This window comes from Leishmania martiniquensis, chromosome 24, assembly GCF_017916325.1.
Source record: "Leishmania martiniquensis isolate LSCM1 chromosome 24, whole genome shotgun sequence".
NCBI lineage: Eukaryota > Euglenozoa > Kinetoplastea > Trypanosomatida > Trypanosomatidae > Leishmania > Leishmania martiniquensis.
This window is the reverse complement of record NC_090159.1, coordinates 7,501-27,758: the sequence shown is the minus strand read 5'-3', so window position 1 is coordinate 27,758 and position 20,258 is coordinate 7,501. Positions and strand designations below refer to the sequence as shown.

The 20,258-nt window shown below is 53.9% G+C and overlaps 11 protein-coding genes across 11 annotated transcripts; all 11 read right to left on the bottom strand.

Annotated features, from left to right (window-relative positions):
- Positions 1-158: 158 nt before the first annotated feature.
- On the bottom strand, positions 159-1,475 carry LSCM1_04959 (uncharacterized protein; the record flags this gene model as incomplete). The annotated part of the gene is made up of 1 exon (XM_067322441.1): positions 159-1,475. The coding sequence occupies one exon, from the start codon at positions 1,473-1,475 to the stop codon at positions 159-161; it is 1,317 nt and encodes a 438-aa protein (XP_067178304.1).
- A 918-nt stretch (positions 1,476-2,393) lies between these two features.
- LSCM1_04958 (uncharacterized protein) lies at positions 2,394-3,233 on the bottom strand (the record flags this gene model as incomplete). The annotated part of the gene is made up of 1 exon (XM_067322440.1): positions 2,394-3,233. One exon carries the CDS (start codon positions 3,231-3,233, stop codon positions 2,394-2,396), a length of 840 nt encoding a protein of 279 aa, XP_067178303.1.
- An 853-nt stretch (positions 3,234-4,086) lies between these two features.
- On the bottom strand, positions 4,087-4,929 carry LSCM1_04957 (uncharacterized protein; the record flags this gene model as incomplete). Its single annotated transcript, XM_067322439.1, has 1 exon — positions 4,087-4,929. One exon carries the CDS (start codon positions 4,927-4,929, stop codon positions 4,087-4,089), a length of 843 nt encoding a protein of 280 aa, XP_067178302.1.
- Positions 4,930-5,339: 410 nt separating this feature from the next.
- LSCM1_04956 (uncharacterized protein) lies at positions 5,340-6,797 on the bottom strand (the record flags this gene model as incomplete). The annotated part of the gene is made up of 1 exon (XM_067322438.1): positions 5,340-6,797. One exon carries the CDS (start codon positions 6,795-6,797, stop codon positions 5,340-5,342), a length of 1,458 nt encoding a protein of 485 aa, XP_067178301.1.
- An 834-nt stretch (positions 6,798-7,631) lies between these two features.
- LSCM1_04955 (uncharacterized protein) lies at positions 7,632-8,951 on the bottom strand (the record flags this gene model as incomplete). Its single annotated transcript, XM_067322437.1, has 1 exon — positions 7,632-8,951. The coding sequence occupies one exon, from the start codon at positions 8,949-8,951 to the stop codon at positions 7,632-7,634; it is 1,320 nt and encodes a 439-aa protein (XP_067178300.1).
- Positions 8,952-9,935: 984 nt separating this feature from the next.
- LSCM1_04954 (uncharacterized protein) lies at positions 9,936-11,087 on the bottom strand (the record flags this gene model as incomplete). Its single annotated transcript, XM_067322436.1, has 1 exon — positions 9,936-11,087. One exon carries the CDS (start codon positions 11,085-11,087, stop codon positions 9,936-9,938), a length of 1,152 nt encoding a protein of 383 aa, XP_067178299.1.
- Positions 11,088-11,694: 607 nt separating this feature from the next.
- On the bottom strand, positions 11,695-13,095 carry LSCM1_04953 (uncharacterized protein; the record flags this gene model as incomplete). Its single annotated transcript, XM_067322435.1, has 1 exon — positions 11,695-13,095. One exon carries the CDS (start codon positions 13,093-13,095, stop codon positions 11,695-11,697), a length of 1,401 nt encoding a protein of 466 aa, XP_067178298.1.
- A 466-nt stretch (positions 13,096-13,561) lies between these two features.
- On the bottom strand, positions 13,562-14,062 carry LSCM1_04952 (uncharacterized protein; the record flags this gene model as incomplete). Its single annotated transcript, XM_067322434.1, has 1 exon — positions 13,562-14,062. One exon carries the CDS (start codon positions 14,060-14,062, stop codon positions 13,562-13,564), a length of 501 nt encoding a protein of 166 aa, XP_067178297.1.
- A 420-nt stretch (positions 14,063-14,482) lies between these two features.
- LSCM1_04951 (uncharacterized protein) lies at positions 14,483-14,983 on the bottom strand (the record flags this gene model as incomplete). Its single annotated transcript, XM_067322433.1, has 1 exon — positions 14,483-14,983. One exon carries the CDS (start codon positions 14,981-14,983, stop codon positions 14,483-14,485), a length of 501 nt encoding a protein of 166 aa, XP_067178296.1.
- A 454-nt stretch (positions 14,984-15,437) lies between these two features.
- LSCM1_04950 (uncharacterized protein) lies at positions 15,438-16,910 on the bottom strand (the record flags this gene model as incomplete). Its single annotated transcript, XM_067322432.1, has 1 exon — positions 15,438-16,910. The coding sequence occupies one exon, from the start codon at positions 16,908-16,910 to the stop codon at positions 15,438-15,440; it is 1,473 nt and encodes a 490-aa protein (XP_067178295.1).
- Positions 16,911-17,577: 667 nt separating this feature from the next.
- LSCM1_04949 (uncharacterized protein) lies at positions 17,578-18,933 on the bottom strand (the record flags this gene model as incomplete). The annotated part of the gene is made up of 1 exon (XM_067322431.1): positions 17,578-18,933. The coding sequence occupies one exon, from the start codon at positions 18,931-18,933 to the stop codon at positions 17,578-17,580; it is 1,356 nt and encodes a 451-aa protein (XP_067178294.1).
- Between the last annotated feature and the right edge of the window lie 1,325 nt (positions 18,934-20,258).

Genomic DNA, 20,258 nt, shown 5'->3' with positions numbered 1-20,258 from the left:
ACTCCTCGCATCGCTCTCCCTCCCATCGGCAAGATGAAAAAGCGTGCGGGTAGCTTCTTCGCTCACAGAGCTCGAGCGCTTTCAGGGTGGCTGGCAAGTGAGAGAAAGAGAGGGAGCCCCGCACCTGCGTCTTTGCCACACCCCTGTGCTGTCGCACGCTACGCAGCGTTGAATGCTCGCTTTCTCCCAGCACACCTGCGATGGTTTTGGCTGCCGTGGCACTGTTGGCTGTTTGCTTGGCGACGATAATTGTGTTGCTTCCAGCCCCATCGAACCAGCGGGAAGCAGTAGACGGCAGCAAAGTCCCCGGCTGAGAAAACGGACCAAAAGTGCGGCGTCAACTCGATGTCACCAACTTTGACCCCAGTAGGAATCTCCCTGGAGTCCTTGTACTTCATGACAAGAGCTGCCACCTGATCAACGGACATGACGTTCTTCAGTAAGTCAAAGTATTGGAGAGCAGAAGGCTTCCTGGTTGAGTAAAGCAGTGTCACCCACCGTGCATGCTGCTCTGTGAACCCCGGCTCGAGTGGGCAAAACAGTGGATACTCTAACTTCCCACTGATAGTCTTGGAGAGCTGCTCGACGGATTCGTACACGCCAGGAAACGCGCTGAGGTACGACTCCAAAATGAGACGCTCGGCGGCGCAGTCCTTGTCATAACGCTTGTCCACGTTGTACGCGTAACACTGCTCTTCGTGCGCTGTGCAGTAGTAGCGCCGGGTGGGCGGCTCGTAGCCCTGCTTGAAGGGTCCGACGACGACCAGGCGAATCTCTGACGAAGACTTGGGTGCCCATACCCCAAAGAGCTGCGTTCCGTCCAGGTACATGTACTCCTCCATTGTCGTGTCATGCGTCTTGTACTTCTCGGCGTTGCTACCCTTGGCGGCTGGATAGGGTGGGTGAAATTTCAGCATTGCCGCCGCTGCCTCCAAAGAGAAGCACCACTCTCGCTGGGCGTCGTTGTCCTGCAGGATCATGTCTGTATGCTCCTGATTCAGCGACATTTCCGTAGGTCGGCCAGAACGGATGTCACTCACCAGGAATATGTCGTGCGAGTCGACATAGGTACGCCGAATGCGTAAGCACAGCTCCGGCGTACAAAGGTCCTCAATGAGCTCCAGCACACAGCTCTTCTCCTTCGACGCGATCTCCTTCACCTGTGAGCAGAACGGTGCCGGGTCGATGAGAACAAACTCAAGTGTCGGAAATAGCGAGAAAAGAAACGGCAGATGAAACCCGCAAGCGGCGCCGGCATAGACGATGAGCGCCTTCTTCGGCGACGCTACGCTCTCATGCCTTTTTGTGTACACAGCGATCTGCAGAAAAAACTCCACCTCCGAGAGAATCAGCTTCCGCTGCCCGTAGTGCAGCCCTTTGAGGAGTCGCTGCTCAAAAGACGCAGTCGAGGCATTGCTCTGGTAAGGCCTTCGCGGAGCATCCTCCGTAAGCACGCGCCTCTGATCAAACAGCATCCTCCCTTGGTTACCTCCTGGCGGCTCTCTTCAGGCCATACGCCAGCAAAGACAGTTCCTGCAGTCAGGGGCCTCACAAAAGAGACACGGAAAGACCGCGACAGCAAAAGAAAAAAGATCGGATACGGTCAACGAGCGCACAACAGGAAATGTCCACGCCGCTCACCACTGAAATGGGAGGAGACCAAGAGGAGCAGCGTTGAGGAGACGTGTAGATGAAGCGCCGTAGCCGAAGCAGAAGGCGCGCACGAGGCGGTTCTGCGGTTTCGATGGCCAGCAGTCCGGGTATTCAAAAGTGATACATTCCTCCGCATGGAAAACGGGCATAGTAGCATGGGTTCCGTTTCAAAAAGATGCGTGCTCCTGCTGGAGAGCTGTATAAGCACCACGCACGTGTCCACGAGCCCCATGCTGCCGCGTTCCATTTCATGGCTATACTCATCAATCAAAAGGCAAAAGACAAGGGCAAGTACATCAGCAGGCGCAAGCGTGCAGACGGTCACATACGCCTAAAGGACAGGGGGTCATCTATACATCCGGCACCGAAAGAAGCGCTGATTCATGCTCTCAGGCACAGCGCGAAACAATTACAGCTCACACAAATCAGCCTGCTAATTGAGTCGGCTGTATGAGCTGCTCCTGCCACGTCTCTAGCACCACTATCAACATAAACACCGATAGCACAAAGCGTGCCGACCAAAAGAGCAGCGCAAGGGAAAAGTCACGAGAACGGCAGCCTTGAACGGATAAGCAGCCCCCAGAGAAGCTGGCAGACAGGCAAAAAGATGGTACAAAAGGGAAAAGGGTACATTTGATCCTCCCTGCCGAGAATGACTGCTTCGATGCAGCACGCCCTCCTCAATTGGCTGCTACTCATGGAGCTTCGATAGCGGCGGCCCCATACGCGTCCCGACTAGCTCACTTTTGATCATCGAATACAAAAACGTGCTGCCGACTAAGTTTTTGCATCGCAAACTCGACGGCCACGAGCTGCCTCTCTAAGAGCTCTTGATGTGCGCGTTGCGACGGCGTTTCCAGCTTGCTGAATCCTCTCGTCTGGTAGTCCTTGTTAAGTGAGTCCCAGCGACGTTGAAGGCCATCGCGCAGCTGCTCCAGCTCCGACGGAGAAAGCTCTGACCACCTTTCCTTAGCAGCTCTGTCTGCGTCCTTGAGGTCCTCAAGCATCTTCTTGCGCGCGTTCAGGTCTTCTTTGATTTCTGTGATGTACTGTGGCACCTTGCCGAAGTCCTCGCGGTCCGTCGCACGAGGCTGTGGAGCTGGCATGACCTTGGTGGGCACCGCCATCGTGTTCTCCACCGCGTTCGCGACTACAAAGTTTTTCTCCGTCCGCAACCCCATGACCGGGCGCTCGTTACGCAGAGGGACATCGGGCTTTGTCTTTTTGTGCTGGCAGTCGCTTTTCTTGAAGGTGGAGTTGTTCACCGTAGGTGCACCGCGGCTAGCGGTAAGTGGCCCTTCGTTTTTGTGGAGAAACTTCTCCGGGGTCACGGTCGAGCCGACTTCGCGGCCAAACGTTCCGATGGGCTTCTGAGCGGGGTGGACGGATGCCCCAGTGTACTCACCACCCACGTTAGCCACAACAGCGCTTGTGCCGTGAATGCCAAAGGTGGACGCTGTCGGCGGTGGCACTCGTCGGCTTTTTGTTACAGCAGTCACAGGCATGCTGCTCGGAACATTTCCATCTGCCGCTGAGGGGCCACTGTCAGCCACCAGGTCGTACACGCACTCACCAGACATTTTGGGTGCAGCACGTCAGCTTTTCTTCTCAAAGTCTTCGAAGTCTACTATAAGCGTACGTATAGGTCATCCGACTACTGCAGAATTGATGATAAGGACGAAGGAAAGAAAAAGGGCCCGCCAAAGCTCGTTAAACGGTGCAGCTCGCGAGAAAATCGTCGAACGGTGAGACAAGTCAGCAGCAAAATAGATGCCCGAGAAAACCTCGCACGAGTATTCACCCATAGCGGTGGGGGCCATAACCCAAACAGTCACGCAGCTAGCGTCGCTTCTTCTGACGCAGTCGACCTAAGCCCACATAATGCTTCGTCTCCTCTGCTAAGCATTGAATTAGTCAGCTTTCGCCCACGGCTGCAGCACGTTAGAAGTGCGTGTGTCTGTGCCCGTGTGTGTTTGAGGGATGGGAGATGACACGACTTTGTCTTGTTTTGTGGCACCTAGCAGTGATAGTTGTGGAGAGTTACGAAGGTGCGCAAGCGCTGTCATTATCACAACAAATACAACATTGCTCTGCATCCACGCATACAAACACACGCGCACAGAGAGAGAGGGAGAAACGCAGCACAGCCTAAAGGTGCAGCTACTCGCGGCTACAACGACCCGTCTTGAAGAGTTACACATGCATCATTCAGCAGTAACGAAAGAGAGCCCGACAAAGATCCAGCATGAGAAACAGAGGACTGGAAGTGCGTACTGGGCATTCCTCGCAAACGGCTGCATTCTTGTGCCGAAGAATGCGATGCTGCCGTCACCGCCTCGCCTCAGCCGGCCTCGCGTCTATCAATGCGCCAGGAAGGCTACGTCCACGACTGGCCCTGCAGTTTACCTAGCACACTCGTACGCGCCTATGCGGTTAACTCCTCGGAGGCAGCGCCGAAATCTGTTGGGGTACCTTGGGCGACGGTGGCGGCGGCCTCCGATGATCGTACACTGGGAATCGTATCCGCATCTTCTTGTTGGGCATATAGGCCTTTCGCAGCATCCAGAAATGGGCCTTCATGTAGTGACCCATGAGCAACGGGAAGACAGCCAAGAAAGCCAGAAACGAAATCTCGAATGAGTTGGCGTCCTGAGCCAGTGCAGAATGCGCCTTGGGATTTTTCTTGTCATAAAAGACGCTGCATCGCTCGCCAACGCGAAGAACTGGTATAGCCTGGAGGTACTCCGCTTCCGTGATGGTGTCATGGTACCACCCCTCCATCCAGTTGCGATACGGAGAGCCGGTGGTGCCACGAGTCGAGACGTATCGCTTGCCCTCCACCTCGAACTCGTACTTCACCGCGTACCTCGGAACACTTATGTACCTATAGTTAAGCTTGCGCAGCTCTAATAGCTTTCCTTGTGTAATGCCCCATCGCGCGCCCGCCTGGTACGCGTCCAGCGCGTCTACGTAGCACTTCGTGTTCACATACACCACGCCTAGCAGGAACAAGGCAGGAAGACGGACTTCAAGGGCCATATCCCACAGCCACTGCGGCTGCTCCCTGCGAAACAGGTACTTATATATTCTACCGGTCGACATTTTCTTCGCAAGCACAACCGAACTCCATGTTGTGTTGCCACCCCCATAAGAGAAAGAGACATGTAAAGCAATAAGCAGAAGAAGTGGCGCGAGTAGGAGAGATCTAACTTCCAGAAAGCAGGAAAGCGGCCTGGCAGTGCTTGTAGAGGGTCGGAGCAGCCCGATCATCCCCATTTGGCAGAAAAGCAACGATTGTGTGCCGGCACGATGCGCGCCCGAGAGGGAGGGAGGTGCGCCGAGCAGCGCTGGTGGCCACACCATAAGCGTCGATCACATCAGTGCATCCACAGCCCGCGTGCTCCTTCACAATAAACCGCCCCCAAACGCTTTGTTTACATTTTCGGCCATCGAACGCCTCCGCCCATCCCCAAGTAGAGCAGGTAGACACGCAGTACTACAAGGTGAAGAAGCAACTACAGAACCCACTGAATTGCTGCTACTGCACCCATGACACGTGGCCGTCCGTGTTCTAGTTACTTGCCAGCATACGCCGAGTCGAAACACGCAAAGCCACAGTGGAAGTAGCCAGCGCACTGCTCCCAGAGCACTTGCAAAACCACGTATCTCCGCACAAGGGTCGAGCACTACTTCCCGTGCACGGTAGGCTGATCGGCATCCACACGGCCATCATCATCCGCGCGCACCACACGACCAAAAATGTCGTCTACTATTGCAGGACTCAGACATGTAAGACAACCTGCAGCTTCGCATGGGGGATCCGGGTGGTTGCCGTCAAACGGACAGCTACCTGCCCCCGGGCACGGGAGGACTGTGGGCTCTGCCGTGTCCCACCGCGCGGCGCACCGATCGCACATGAAGCGTGTTCCGAAGGAGCGTTGAGTAGCCGGGTTGCAGCAGTAGCGACATTTAAACACGGCCGTCAGGGAACCACATGTCTTGTGATCCTTTGCTAGGCAGCTGTCGCAGACCAGATCCTGCGGAGCCGACGACGGTTCACGCCCCTGCATTCGTGAGCACACCCGTTCGCCGCCGTAAAACGCGCTTCCACACCTGCCACAGAGGTAGAAAAGAAGGTCTTCGTCAGTCTTTGTCGCGTCGAAGTACTTCAGCCTCTCTGCCTTTTTCGCACAAACATCCGCGTACAACTCGCTGATCTGCTTTGACTGTGCCAAAAGAGGGTGACGAACCAGTTGCTTGCATCCACCAGGGCAGACGGCGCGTGTAAAGGTCACGTGCTCACCCTTCGCTGCGAAGTCCATCCAGCTGCTCACCCACTGTTCAATGCACTCCTTGTGAAAGAAATGCCCGCAGTCCAAGGTCACACCATCGTTGCCATCGAATTCGCACAAGCACACGCTGCAAAGGATCTCGCTCTCTGTCGGCTGTGAGCTCGAAAGATGCACTTCCCCGATTGGAGACACGGCACTTCCGCCGTTCGAGGAGATCACCTCGTTGTCACATGTGTAGAAAAGGACATCATCCAAAGTCGTGAACGGAACGCGTGGCAGCGTCGCCTCCAGCTCTACAATGCTACCGTCCTCCGTAACGCCCACTACACGCTCGTCCCCATCGCGAAGCAGCACAACAGCGAATTGCTTGTAGTGGCCTAGAAAGTTGATGATGTTGCCCCCGCTCATCACCTCGGTCACGCCCTTGTTGAAGTCGTAGGCAAACACCTTGTTGCAGTCGCTGCGGAAGACAAAACCGTGACCAGCCGGCTCAGCGCAAGCGACGCAGTAGGGGAGAGAGATGATCTCGGTCACATTACAGAGCGGGTCATACACGGTCACTCCGGTGCTCCCGGCGGCAATGCATATCACTTTGTTGAGATGAAAAAACACCCGCGTTTGCGGGTGAGAAAGATCGTGAACCACCTCGTCCACCCCGCTCTCCAAGTTGCGCCGATGCAGCATTGAGGGGGTTGCCTTTGGAAGGTAGTAAAAAACCCCATCGCCTGCGGAGGCCGCAGAGACAACGCCGCCAGGGATGATGGCTTTTCCAGCAAAACTCACCGCCTCACCTGCAGCGTTGGCAACCTCCACAACGGCGCCGCTGGCGCAGTTGTAGCCGATTACGGGCATCGTAGGAGGGCACCTTGGGCGTTGGGCGCCGGCTGCCGCAGAAAAAAAAAGCAAAGTGGAAGCAGAGGCTCAAGAAATTCGAGGCAAGAAATCCTTGGCTGTACACAGACACCGACGTCCTAATGGTAAAGGTGAAGGTAAAGAGTGAAAAGCGGATATGAAACAGGGTCTTCTCGCTTAAATCTGCGACACATATCACAGAAGCGACATGATTGAAAGGGTCTCGCACCTCGGTGCCGCTTACCGAGAAACAGAAGCGGGAACGGAAGAGCTCACCCACGTTGCAGAGTGCGGCGTCCGATTAGTCACTCGCTATAATCCAGCAAGCAGCAGCGTTCCGGCTTGCAAGAATCGTGAAGTAGCCTCACGCGACCGGCTACAAAGCGGGCACTGCAGTGATAAAGTAATAGAAAGAGAAGAGAAAGGGGGTACTATTTTCTTGCTTTCGTAGTGTTCCCCTCCTATTCTTCGAACAATTCTGCTTCGTCTCGATGTGTCTTTTGATTCTCAGCAGGGTCGCTTGGAGACAGGGAGGGGGGGGCATACTGCAGACAGAGATAACGAGAGAGGCAGCTGAGCTCGGCAATATGGACACGCGAAGAAAAAGCGGCCGGAACGAGGAGTGTGAATAGTGTGAGAAGATAAACAAGAGCAATTGAATTGCGGCGGTAGCGCGCGTGCGCTGTGACCCACGCTGCGAATTCCCACGAAAACAACAAGGGCACACCCCTCTCGCCACGCCTGCAAGAATGGATGTGTTCCTCTTTAGCGAAAGAAGCGCTAACCACGTGAACAGAAAAGACACCTTCAACAAAAGGGGGAAAGCAATGGATTTTAGCGCCTAATGTGCTTTTCTGCATTGTCGCGCATGGCACGCAGCTTCTCGGCCGTAACCGTGAATATCTTCAAATCCATGTCACGCTTGGTCTCCTCATCCATGGACTCGCGAGCAACACCGTCCTGAAAAGTCTGCGCTCTGCGCGACGCCGCACGTGCCTTTCTCCACTCATCCACGAAAATGCGCTTGACCTGGCTCTCATATTCGGCATCGTTTCCCCACCACGGAAGCATTGTGTCACTCGTGACATGTTCCATAATCTCCGGGCGTGAGCTTGCCTGACGCTTTGCCCGCATCGCCCCTTCGATGTAAACGTACGCAAGCGTCATTAGCGAAATGAGAAACACGTACAGCACCACCGACTCTAGCTTCATCTGCTTCACTTCCTCGGTGTTGTTCATGACCTCGGTAGCTGTCCGCGCTGCCAGCCCCGCGACATCAGACCTATCTTGCAGGGTGTTCTTGGCATTCAATATTTCGAGGTCTGATCTGGACACCTCTGCCTCCTGCAGCGTCTTCTCAGTCGATTGAGGTAGCTCCATGGCCGAGTAAGGCGGTACATCCAAAGGGGAACCATTTACTGGGGTGTCATTGAGGCCTGCTACTTCCTCGCCAGCGGCCCTAGCAGGAGAGATCCTCTCCGGATATGCCTCCCCCTCAGCAAGGAACAGCGGTCTCTCAGTACCATCTGTTAGCGCCTTCATATCATCCACTCGCACCTTTCCGTTCTCTAGCACACACACTTTAACTGTTTTGAGGCCCGACTGTTCCATGACATCCTCAATGTCCTCCAGTAGCCACATTGCCTCATCGCTACTGGACGTGAGCTTCTCCGAGAGCTCGTCGCCGAGCCGACTCCGGATCTCCTCGATTTGTCTAATGTGCTCTTCCAGAGTCGAGATGGGAATGTATGAGCTAATGCTGGCGCGTGCCTCCAGGTAGTTTTGCGTCTCATGATCATCGGACTGAAAGTTCCCCAGGTTGACAATCTTATTGTCCACCGTTTCCACGCCGTAATCTTTCATCACGTCCTGGTAAGCAAGGCTCACCCTTAAAAACGACTCGGCATCCCCACCAGCGTCGGGGTGTGTGCGGCGGCACGCCAACAAATACTTCAGCTTGGTCAGCGCTAGAGGCAGTCCTGGTCGGCACTCGAGAAGCTGGTAGCGTAGCGGGTAGCTCTCGAACTCCTTCTTCGCCTTACGCTCCACCAGCTCCTTTCTCTGCGCCTCGATCTTCTGGTAGTCTTTTACCACACACGTTGAATCAGGCACGTGGCTCAGCGCGCCACACAGGCAGAAGTGAACGCACCGCATGCGGTGTGAGCCTATCTCCAACGCCGGCCTTTTATTGAATCAGGTGCGCAAGAGTAGCTTAGCGCGCATAAACCTTGTGCGACGGGTGAAGGAAGAAACTCTTCGGCTTTGAGAAAAAGACAGGAAGCCATGTAGTATACTGACTGGGAAAGCGCAGAGATGGAGCGAGGGCATCGATTTGTTGTCGAATCACCCTGCGACCGACACAGGGCGGCTGGGAGAAGCCCCTGCTAAACGTTAATCGTTGGTGAGGCGTCACTTGAGAGATCAGACCCTTCTTTCTGAGAAGTTGGTAGTACTGGAAATGCAGTCACAGACGCTCCCGACGCACGTACCTGCATAGTTATTCGGCTGCAGAAGTTTTTGGGGTCGACCAACTCGAGAGAAACACAGTTCATGAATGAAAAGCAAAGCAAATCGAGTGCCGGCAATCGTGAGGCACAACAAAAAGGGCCGCAAGAAAAACTCGAACGACATGGGCAATCACACAAGCATAAATCCGTGTGCCCATCCTTCTGCCTCTCCTTTTTCTATCTAGAGAGGAGCGCGACAATAAAGCAGAGCAACACACTCAGGCCTCTGCACATGCAAGCAAGTCATCTAAGCATGGCAGCAGTCCGCATGGACCACAAGTGCAGCATTTCGACTTCGCAGGCTTTGTGGAAGCAAAATACAATCGAGCAGACACACATGGCATCCTCGCTCACAAGAACAGAACACATGGTGAGCAGGTCAGAGAACCAGCAGCACAAATACGACAGAACAGAAACGGCAGACTTCTTTTTCTGAGACCAGTACCCCCTGCGCGGAGCCCGCACCGCAGCCGCCAAATTGGCTAGAGAGACCTGCATACTCTCTATGATACCGCCAATAGGTACTCTGGTTCCCGGAATTAGCCTGGGGAGCACAGTACTACCCGCCATACTGCAGCGCAGCGTGTATTACTGGTCTCCAGCCTATCGGATCGCCGTACTGTTCGCCTCCTTAACCCTGGAGAGTAGTCTGGATTGACTGTCCGGAAAACTGCTGTACACCATTTTGCGACGGCACGAAGCCGCCGTCGGCTGGCAGCCGACCACTAACATCACTGTAGCTACCTCCATAGCCTTGCTGAGAGGCGTAAAGATAGGGGTTGCCACCAAAATTTGCCCACGACGCGGCGTTCAGGTAAACACCAGCGCGTATATCCGTCTCTGACTTCTTGATGCTCCGCCTCCCAGATGCCAGTCCACGATGAAACAGACGATGTGAAATGATGAGAAACACTGGGGCAAGTATAATCAGGAAGATGAGGTACCACATTTGCGCCACACACTGCTCAAAGTTTCCAGGGACAGAGAGCTTCTGCGGGGCACCGCTAAAAAAAACCTGCACTCCGCCAGCGAGAATATATATAATGTTCTGCTCGGTCAGCACAGAGGTGAGCTGGGCGTACGTCACCAGCATCGCCAGCGTGGCCTCCCGGTCAGCTGATAGCACGGTGAAGGGCATAGCATTCACAGTCACTATCGTGCCGTTGAAGGGAATCTGCACCCTTGCCAACTCACCATAGCCGATAAGCTCGCAGTCGGTCGGAAGGAAGCTGCACAGCGCCGATTGGAGGCTGGCACGAGGGTCGGGCTGGCTGGTGATCGCAGTGTAGAACGTCAGGGACAGGTTCCGCCAGCACGTTTCAGCGCTTCCTGGCGGGAGCAGATCGTTCCAGGACATGCAGTAGTTCGTATACTTGATGAGCGTCGGCTGCTGGTTAATGCTTGTCACGGTGAGGTGGTTCAGCGCCCCATTGATGTTGGCATTATCGCCCGCTGACCACTTCAAATAGGTTTTGTTAATCTTGTCAATCTGTGTTTCCACCTCATTCGGAGTTCCGGTGCACCACATGTTAAGCATGATCACCAAATGAGGCGGTAAATTGTAAGCCATTGCCATCAGGGGCGATGGCGGCTGTGCAGCTAGCCGAAGCACCTCTGTCACCATTGCGCTAAAGTTATCCGTCACCTCAAATCTCGAGTACACGGTGGCATTTTCCATCACAATCATACCGTTAAAGTTCGCCGAGATGTCGCCATTGATGATATCCGATGACAGGAGCCATAGAATGACCACCGCTGACAGAAAAGTATGTATCACGGTCATTTCTCGCTGCCTCGTCACCACAGCAAGTAGAACGCACGGAAACGATGGAGACGTATCGCAGCCTTGCTGATGCAACACACAAGTGATATGCGTTGTGACGCACTGCGAAAAAGAGCTTTCAAGAGGCGTTACAGCAAGGCAGAGAATTTAGCGGAAGAAACACAAGTCTGTGGCATTCACAGAGGGGCGAGAAGAGAGAGAGCCCACCCACTCCGCATTGCATGATAGAGAGCACACAAGGGTTCACATCTGCGGAAGCGGACAGTGAACGCAAGAGAATCCTGGCTTGTGGTATGATACACCCCCTTTATCCACCTGCGTCAGCCTACGCACATGCAAGCGCGCGTGCCCTCGTATGCCCTTCTTACACAAGACGCTTTTCTCTGAAAACCTTCATCTTCATGGCCTTTTCTGCAAACGGTATGCAAAGGACTGGGCGGCTCCACCTGAGACACTCTATCTCGGGGCATCGGAAAGCTGACGACCAAAACAAAATGCAGACAAGACAAACGCTGCGCAGCTGATGTCGCATGGCGCAATGCATGAGAAGGCCAGCGCACAGCCCCTCCTCACAGGCCGCCTCCAAGCGCGTGCACCTCTCCCTCGCTCAGCCGTGAGGTGGACACAGCGAGATGCAGCGCTCGAGAAGAAAAATGCACTGAGCAACAGCGTACTCGTCCGCAGCGTTGCTTGGGAGCACTGTATAGCGCTGCATCAGCGCCTGGAGCGCAAGCGCAATCTGCAGCAGCGGCTCGGCTTCTCCCGGTGCACGACAATCATCCATGGCACAGCTCGTGCACTCGGACAGGATTCTCTTCTTGAGTTTTTCGAGAAGCATTTGTGGGACGGTAATGCCCCAGCCCGATACGTTGATCACCTCCGACTGGTCGAGAATGCGGAAACAGTCGGCGGCACTCATGTCGAGCGCAACAAAATACACCTTTGCGAACAGAGCATCGTGCAGCGTCTCCCAGTGCCGCAGTGGTGCGACCGCCGCTGCGCTTTCAGCAGAGCAGCCCTCGTGCAGCGCGGCGACAATAGTAAACGCAGCCAGACACTCCTCCAGGGTGAAATCTGTTATCCTCGATGACGGGCTCCAGCCAGCACAGAGGCGTAGGTTCAAATCTATGTGCCGCACTGCAAAGGGTGTTGTCATGAACCGCAGCAGTATGCTGCTGCTTACGCCTGCGTAATGCTCCAAAGCCGTGGAAAGAAGAAGTTTCTCCATCTCGCCAAGAACAATAAAAGGTCTCGCGTATCCTTCGCTACGCTCAAGCAGCAGGTAAGCCACGAGAAGATCTTCACCTCGCAGGTCCGGCAACAGGTCATGAATACGGCGCACGCAGAGTCGAAAAAGCCTTTTTCCCGCAGGCGTCGCGAGTTGAAATTCGTGCAGCTGGGCGCCACTGCCTAGCATGGACAGCAACTTCTGCGTCGCCCTGACGTCAAGGGACCGCTCGTGCTGGGCAAGCAGATCACAAATGGAATCTAGCATCTCCCTGGAAAGAGATGGCTTTCCTCCTGCCCAGCGCACTTGTGCACATCGCGAGCCCGCCAGCTCCAGCAGCATCAGCGCAGATGAGGGCGATCGAAGGCGCCGGACGAAATGGACGTCGACTAGCAAATCAACAGTGCACGCTCCCGTGGCACAGGCCGAAGAATATGCAGACTGAATCGCCTCGTCCTCCTCCGTCACATTCCCAGCAAGGCTAGATGCTGATGGCAGCGAGGTTTGCTGAAGCATATGAGATAGCTTGTGCACCAGGCTACGCTCCTTTCTTGTCATGGAGGGAGACAAGCTCACCAGAGGCTTGGTGCTGCATTTCTCAAGCTTGTCCATCAGCACACCTGAACGTAAGAGAACCTCCACCACTGGCAGCGCGCGTGATGGCGTTGTGAGCTCCCAGTGGCGCTTGTCAAGCAGCTTCAGGTGATGGCGCGCCAGCGCCTGGCGATCATCGTGCACTCTATCAGAAGTAAACCGCAAAAGTGCGACCCGCCGGATCATTCTGAGCACATCCTCGCACTCTTCCAGAAACTAGCATTCGGCTCAGCGGCACGATGTGTTGCTCGATTGTGTTTTTAGCTTCTTGCTACGTAGCGGCCGAGAGAAGACCAAATGTGAAACGCACGAATGACGCACCCGAGAGATCGATGTGTAAAAAAGAGCAGGAATGCTGAGTTGGCGAAGCAGTTGAGGCGAAGCGGGAGAAACCGCGGAAAGGTGCATGTGCTTACTTGCGAGCTCCCTTACAGGCTACGTATATAACGCCTGCTAATCCTGTCCAACAGGCTTGCTCGCGTTTCACTGTGTGAAAAAAAAAAACGCTAAACCGCTTCCGTCCATCGCTTCAGACGAAAAGCAACGGCACCTGAAGCACTATGCCGCCTGTTTTCCTTACCGTTGCTTTTCTTCTTGCGCATAAAGCCAAAATTATAAACAAGGTCCGCATGTCTGTTCACAAGTGCCGCACCTACTTCTTGGGGGCGCTCTTCGGGGCCGGGACGCGCTCCTTCTTCTCCGACATGAACAGCTGCACGTGGCAGGGGCTGCACATGTACGGTGTAATGCGACCATGCGCACGAAACGTGCGGCGGCGCATGCGGGCAGCCTGGTCCACCTGGACGTGCTTGACGACCATCTGGTTGGGGTCAAGACCCTTCTCGATGGCATTGGCCTCGGCGTTCTTGAGCAGTGACATCATCGCGACGACCGACTTGCGCGGCCAGCGGCCCTTCGTCTGTCCCCACTCCTTCGCCTGCGCGGTGCGGCCAATCTTACCATTGTAGCGCTTGAACGGAATGCAGCGGGTCTTGGCGAGCACCTGACGGTACAGCTGCTGGGCCTTGCGTAACGGCATGCCGTTGATCACATTCGCAGTCTCAAAGGTGTTCTTGAAGTGGCAGCGGAGGTCGCTCACCTTCGCCTTGGCGCTCTTCGACGACACCTGCGGTTTGCGGGAGTAGTGCGTCATGACTGCACACAGACCTACAAACCGTGTGTGTTTTTCCAGGGTGGATAAGGGTGGGTGAAAAAAAAAAGCGCGAGGCACGGATAAGAGAGGGGAGAAGGGAGCCTAGGAGCGTGAGGGGTTACATGTACACGAAGTCATGTGCGATGGACATGATCACGCGAGAAGGGCGACAGAGACAACTTCAGAGCTTAGATCACACGACACTTCTGCCCACACAGTCTTGGCTCAGCACTCTGCGGGCACGAAAGCCACTTCCTGCACTTTAGGCCTTCTCTCACACTGCCACAGGTCATTTAGTGTGCACTTATGCACCACATGAAGCCTATAAGCAAAAAACGACGCGCCCGCACATGCGCACAAAGACAACAAATCGCCTCTAAGTTTCTACCCCTCTTGAGAAAGACAAACGCTGTGTTACCACTACTTTGGCGGCAGGCCGCCTCGCTCGGGAGAGAAGCTACTACCGCGCGGCGCGAACCGCTCTCTCCTCTGATTGAACTTTTCCGCACGCTTCTGCTCCTGCTTCTCCTTCTTTTCGTGCTCTCTTGCCAGCTCCGTTCCCATTGCCGACAGGGACGCCACAGTAACGCCGTTCTCCTTTCGAATCATGAAAAAGTTACTCTGCGCGCTGGCAAAGGCGCTAAGACCCCCGTAGGGCACAAGTATCTCCCGCAGGTCATCGGGAAGCGCAGCGGCCCACTTGCTAATCGGAACGAATGTCTTGGAAGATGGAAAGCACGTGATGAGGCGAGCAACGATCTGTGGTTCCGTCGGCGCATTTCGCCGGTCCTGATAGAGAGGTCCACCGCCCCGCGAGTAACGCCCGCCTGCAGGAGATCGGCCACCGCCCTGTCCGCTGTAGCACCGAGCTGCCACGCCACTCGGCACAGATGCCAAAGACCTAAGAGAGAGTGCTTTCATTTCGTAGCAGCTCTGTGAAACGTATGAAGAGAAGGGGAGCGAGGCCGATTCCCAGCAGATCCGAAAAGAAGACAAGGGCATCAAAGGGAACCAATCGTAGTATACAGAGTCATGGTGAAGAAGAAGATGCAGCACGTTGCACAACAGCGCTCCACAAGCCTGACGACGGGTTCGTTGTGCGCCGCGCTATGTGCTAAAGAGATCATACACATTCCTTTTTCAGTCGTTCAGCCCCCTTCTTCACTACAGCAACTCTACACAAGCATGCAGCAATATCAGGCGAAACCGCCTCACCATAGGAAGCAATAGAGTGAGGTGAAAACTGCTGAACACACATGACAGCCCTCCTCGCGTAATTCCGCGCACACGTCAAGGGGCGATGCCTAGCGCACAGCACAGGCCTCGAGAGAGAGAAAGATCATCACCGACAGCTAGCTCTGTTGAAAGCCAGCGCCTACTTTAAATCAAAGTGGGATTCGTTGTATAACTCCTTGAACGGGTCTGACGGCTTCTTCGACTGCACCGGCGGCGGTGGTTGCTTCGACGGCGGCCGCATCCCAGTGCACAGCGCGATTTCCGCAGCAGGCGGCACTCCCCCCACAAGAACCTGATGCTGTTCTAACTGCGGTGGCGAGGTCTCCGCTATGAGCGTGGTAGGAGCACCAGATCCCCAGCCCCGCGGTGCACCCGTCGACCAGTCGGCGGGAGCTCCAGCCTCCCACTGATATTGCACCACGCCACCCTGAAATGCTGTAGCCGGCAGGGAAGAGGATGTCCAAGGGGCACAACCAGAGTTAGGTGGCAATGCATTCGTTTGCTTCTGCTCCGATACGAAAAGGTCGTCCAGTGAAATGGTCCCTGCAGCTGGCGTCCCACTCTTGACAGCTTCTGGCTGCTCAACCACAGCTGGCTCTGGCGCGGGTGGTGATCGAATCTCCTCCTCCTTAGTATCGATGCGTGCATCTTCGCCGCTGCGGATACCGAGGCTCTCCAATGTGCACGGCTCTTCCCTTGCCATTTTACTGGCGCGTATCTCGCCTTTCAAGCGACTCAGCAGTGACTCCGGGAGAGGCTTCAACTGCGGCACTGGTTCCACAAAAACACGCGAGGAACACAGTATGGAATCAAAGTACTGCTTGATGGAACTGAACGCGCCGGCATATCTGCCATACAAGTCGAACCAGCGCTCCTTCTCAGCCAATGTAAACTCCTCGAATCCGTCAAGGACGAAGATGACGCGGTTCGCCAAATGATGAAAAAGTCGTTTACCATCACACACCAGCAGCTGATACGCCTCCATCGTGCAAAAATTGTTCACTATAGCCTCTCGGTACTCTACCGCTGGCAGTGCCTCGAAGAGCCGTAGCAGAATTTCAAAGACAGGCTGCAGTGAGTTTGCATTCAGCGTCTTCAGGTACTCCTCGAACTCAGGTAACTCAATCCGTCGGCCCTTCCCGAGAGCAATCTGCATGACACAGCGCTCCTCCAGATACGTCATGTATTGCGCAATGAGAAACGCTTGCCCAGCCCCGTCGGCGCTATCAGCCAGATTCTTGATGTGTGCGCGATTGAAGACGCCCTTGTAACCGCAAATCGTCTCCACCATGCTGTCCGAGGCATCGCACAGCAAACGATGAAAGCATACCATCGTCTTCAACACGATAATCCAGTTGTGGGTGTGAGAGCGCTTCTCCAGCTCTCGCACAATAAACTCATTAATTGGTACCCCGTCCCTCAGCCCAAACCCGAATTCCCCGTACGACGCCGCCAAGAGCCGTTGCACGTACTTCTCTTTCGGTGCCTTCAGCAAGTGACTTGTAGACTTCAAGACCGCCTTGAGGATCTCATCGCCACTGAAGGTGCTTAGCCCAATTGTTGCCTTTTCTTTAAAGTAGCCCGCACTCTGCTTCGCATCTGTATTGTTCATTTTTTCTTTCTTTTATAGGACGAAAAGGATCATAAAAAATGAGGGAGACCCACTCTGCTACATGTGCATCCGATAAATGGTGTGAAATGGAAGGAAAATACCCGATAGCATATCAAGCGAAACCAAAAGCAAGAGGGAGGTGAGGACCACAGTGTGCTAGTGTTAGACATTGGTGCAGCAGCATACTCCAGAGCAGAGACAAAAGAGTAGATGCACAACTTTCCAACCGTGGCTCGCTACGTTACTCGCACATGAGATTGCAAGGTTCGAGATCACTCGCACTGGGACAGTATTTGCTATGCTGGTTTGCGCTGCCACAAAAGGAGCGTCTATCACAGAAAAAGCAGACCAACCTCACCAGGAAACGAGACCCCAACTACCGTATCGCCGAGATGAGCAAGGGCAACACGGACACGCAAAATGAGAGGAAAAAAAGGAAATCAGTCCACGATACGGTGATAACCAGGCTCGGCTGTGTCCATATCTACAGCGCCGCGACACCTACAGCAAGAGTGGAAAAAGCAAGCACAGACTCAAAGCAGCGCACGCAGTAACAATCAAGCCAGCAGGACAAAAAAAGAAAAGAAAAAATTGCGCTAGGACTCAGCGACGATAAAAAAGAGAGCTGTGGCTGCTCTCAGTCACCTCCCCGTGTCGCTCCGCAGTATCACAGACACACACCTGCTAGCCCGGTGGACGGCAGATACAGTTGACGGTCTGTCCCATAGCCTTCGATGGACGCCAGTGTTATGTTACCGCCAATCACCCGCGCGGCATTGTACGCGTAGGGCAGCCGAATCGGACTCGACGTCCAGGTCGAAATAGAATCCTGACTATGACCCTGTGTCTTTCCGTAAAGAGACCAGCAAGACAGCTGCTTTGAAGCCTCGCGCAACGTCATCCCGCCTGCTGTGTCAGAAATACGCAACACAAAGCGCTTGTTTGTCGGCCACTGCGCAAGCGTCACTTCAATTTTGGTACACGGTTTGCCAGTCCGCTCCTGGCGTTCCACATTTGCAGAGACAGCGTCATCCAGCATCGCACAAATAATGTCGTGCGTAATGTACGGCACCCCCACAAAGACCAGATCAGGATCCCCCGCAAGCTTAAGTTCTATCTCCGCATCATAATTCGCCTGTGCCTCCTTGATGGCACACTTGGTTAGCACCAACAGGGAGCACTTCTTGCAGATCTGCCCAACAAAGTCTTCTGCGTCGTGGTCAAAAAAGATAGGCACCGTGTGGCCTTCCGGATCTGTTGAGGCATACTCCTCCCTTTGTATACCGAGAATTTTTGTGGACAGATACATGTAGTTGCCGACCAGGAAGCGAAGGCGGACTCGACCAAGACAGAATTCCTCGAAAAAGTGGGGCAGCTCATCATACGTGCGCATCACCTCCTCATCTACATGTCTCCATCCCTCACGGCTGGCAAACTCTACCATTCCATCCGTGATGAGAGAGCTAACGTTATAATGCCGCAGAAAGACGCGTCGAACCATGCGGTCGCACCGATAGCAGCCTTCCCGAGACGTCGGCACTGGAGTGCTTCGAACATCATGGAAACTCCACTGGTACCACTTCTTCAGAAGTTGGATCCCCGGCATCTGTGAGAGACCGTAAGGTGCGTTATTCAAGTGACGTGCGCGCCAGGCAATACGCACGAGATACTGGCGAAAGACCGTCTCCGCATGCTGCATTAAATCATTCGGTGTGTGAATGTAAAGCAGGTTCTCAAAGGAAATCCCTTTTACCTTCTGCTTTGCGTAGAACTGGTTCAGCTCCGTGAACTCCTCCGGAGTCAGCGGGTTCTCTAGGTTGGCGATACTTGTTTTCACCTCCTTTGAACCCTCCGCGAAAATCTCTTTCTCTGCCTCGGCGACTTTCGGCGACGTTGACTCAACTGCCTTACGGAACGCCTTCCACTCTATAAACTCCTTCTCGAAAGAGTCTAGCCGCTCCACGAGCTCCGTGAACGTGGGCCCTGAAAGGAGAACGCGACTACAGAAGCCTCGAGAGAACATCCTTAGATGCGCTGTGCCGTGATGATCCGGGAGGCTATAGCATATTAAACAGAGAGCAGATGCGTAGGATGACATGAAGTCCGGTGGAGATTGCTCACAAGCTCCTCGAAGAGAACCACAGCGGCACACGACAAGCATACTCCTTTCACCATCACGAAATGGTAGCCGAAGCACGCATATGAATTCTATATACAGACCTATATATATATATATATATATATATATAGACATACATCTATATAAAAATGTAGATGTGAATATATATACAGAAGTGATCATTTCTTTTTTGAGTCTCCCAAACATCAAGACAGCATCCCCGATCGATCAGTGTACGCGCAAAAAGTACGCAGTACAGCAAGAAAATCGACCCATCCTGTTCATTTACGTGAGCGTATGTCAAACGTTCGATTTCAGAATGTCCCACCCCTGTGAAAACTGAAGACAAAACTCACAAATACACAACAGCACAGAGTCCCCAATGGTACCCATTCTCTTTCTTTAAGATTCCCCCAGTCGCTCGCGCCGCTTCGACTTTCCTTTTCTCTGCTCCATGCTCGCTTAAGGAAGCCGCACACCTGCCGCGCCTTTATGACACACACACACCAAAAAAAGCAGAACCTCTCCTGCTCAATATCGAAACCCTCCTGAAGAAAAAAAGGGACCTCCTACAAGTTCGAAAAGTGTACTGCAAATCAAGAGAGTGATCTCAGCGACGCCAGCAGAACAACTACCCAAGCACAACCTTTAGCAGCTCCACGAATGAATGTGGCGAGCAACACGGCACACAGCAAGTGCTATGGACGCTGCGAGCACCTTATGTCGACTTTCCAAACTCGTGAAAGAAAGGCAAAAAGCGCCATCACGTTCCATGAGGATTTGTCGCTTACAAACTCTCCAGGCAACAAAACACAGCTGCGCTATCGGATCACGCTATTCACCCTTACACCACTAAAAGACTGACTGTCCCATCACAGTAGCCTAGAACGACCTGCAAAACCTGTATGCACAGATGAATCTGTGCTTACTGACTCTACCATCAGCTGCCTATTATGTGTAGGTCTTTGCGCAGCAACCGAGAACTGAAAGCGATGTGAAACACCACCTCAGGTCAGCCGCGTACTCTATTACACTAGAGCCTCGACCACAATCATACATCCCTCAGCTTCCATCGGTACAGAGAAAGAAAGAAAGAAATTCCTGACAGTGAGCGTTTTTCTAGCTGAATCAACACCACACACAACTCCAACACACCTCTTGCATAGAGAAACATGCTAACAACAAAAGGGTGCACTCATTACTCGATAGTGTTGAGCAGCCGATTCACA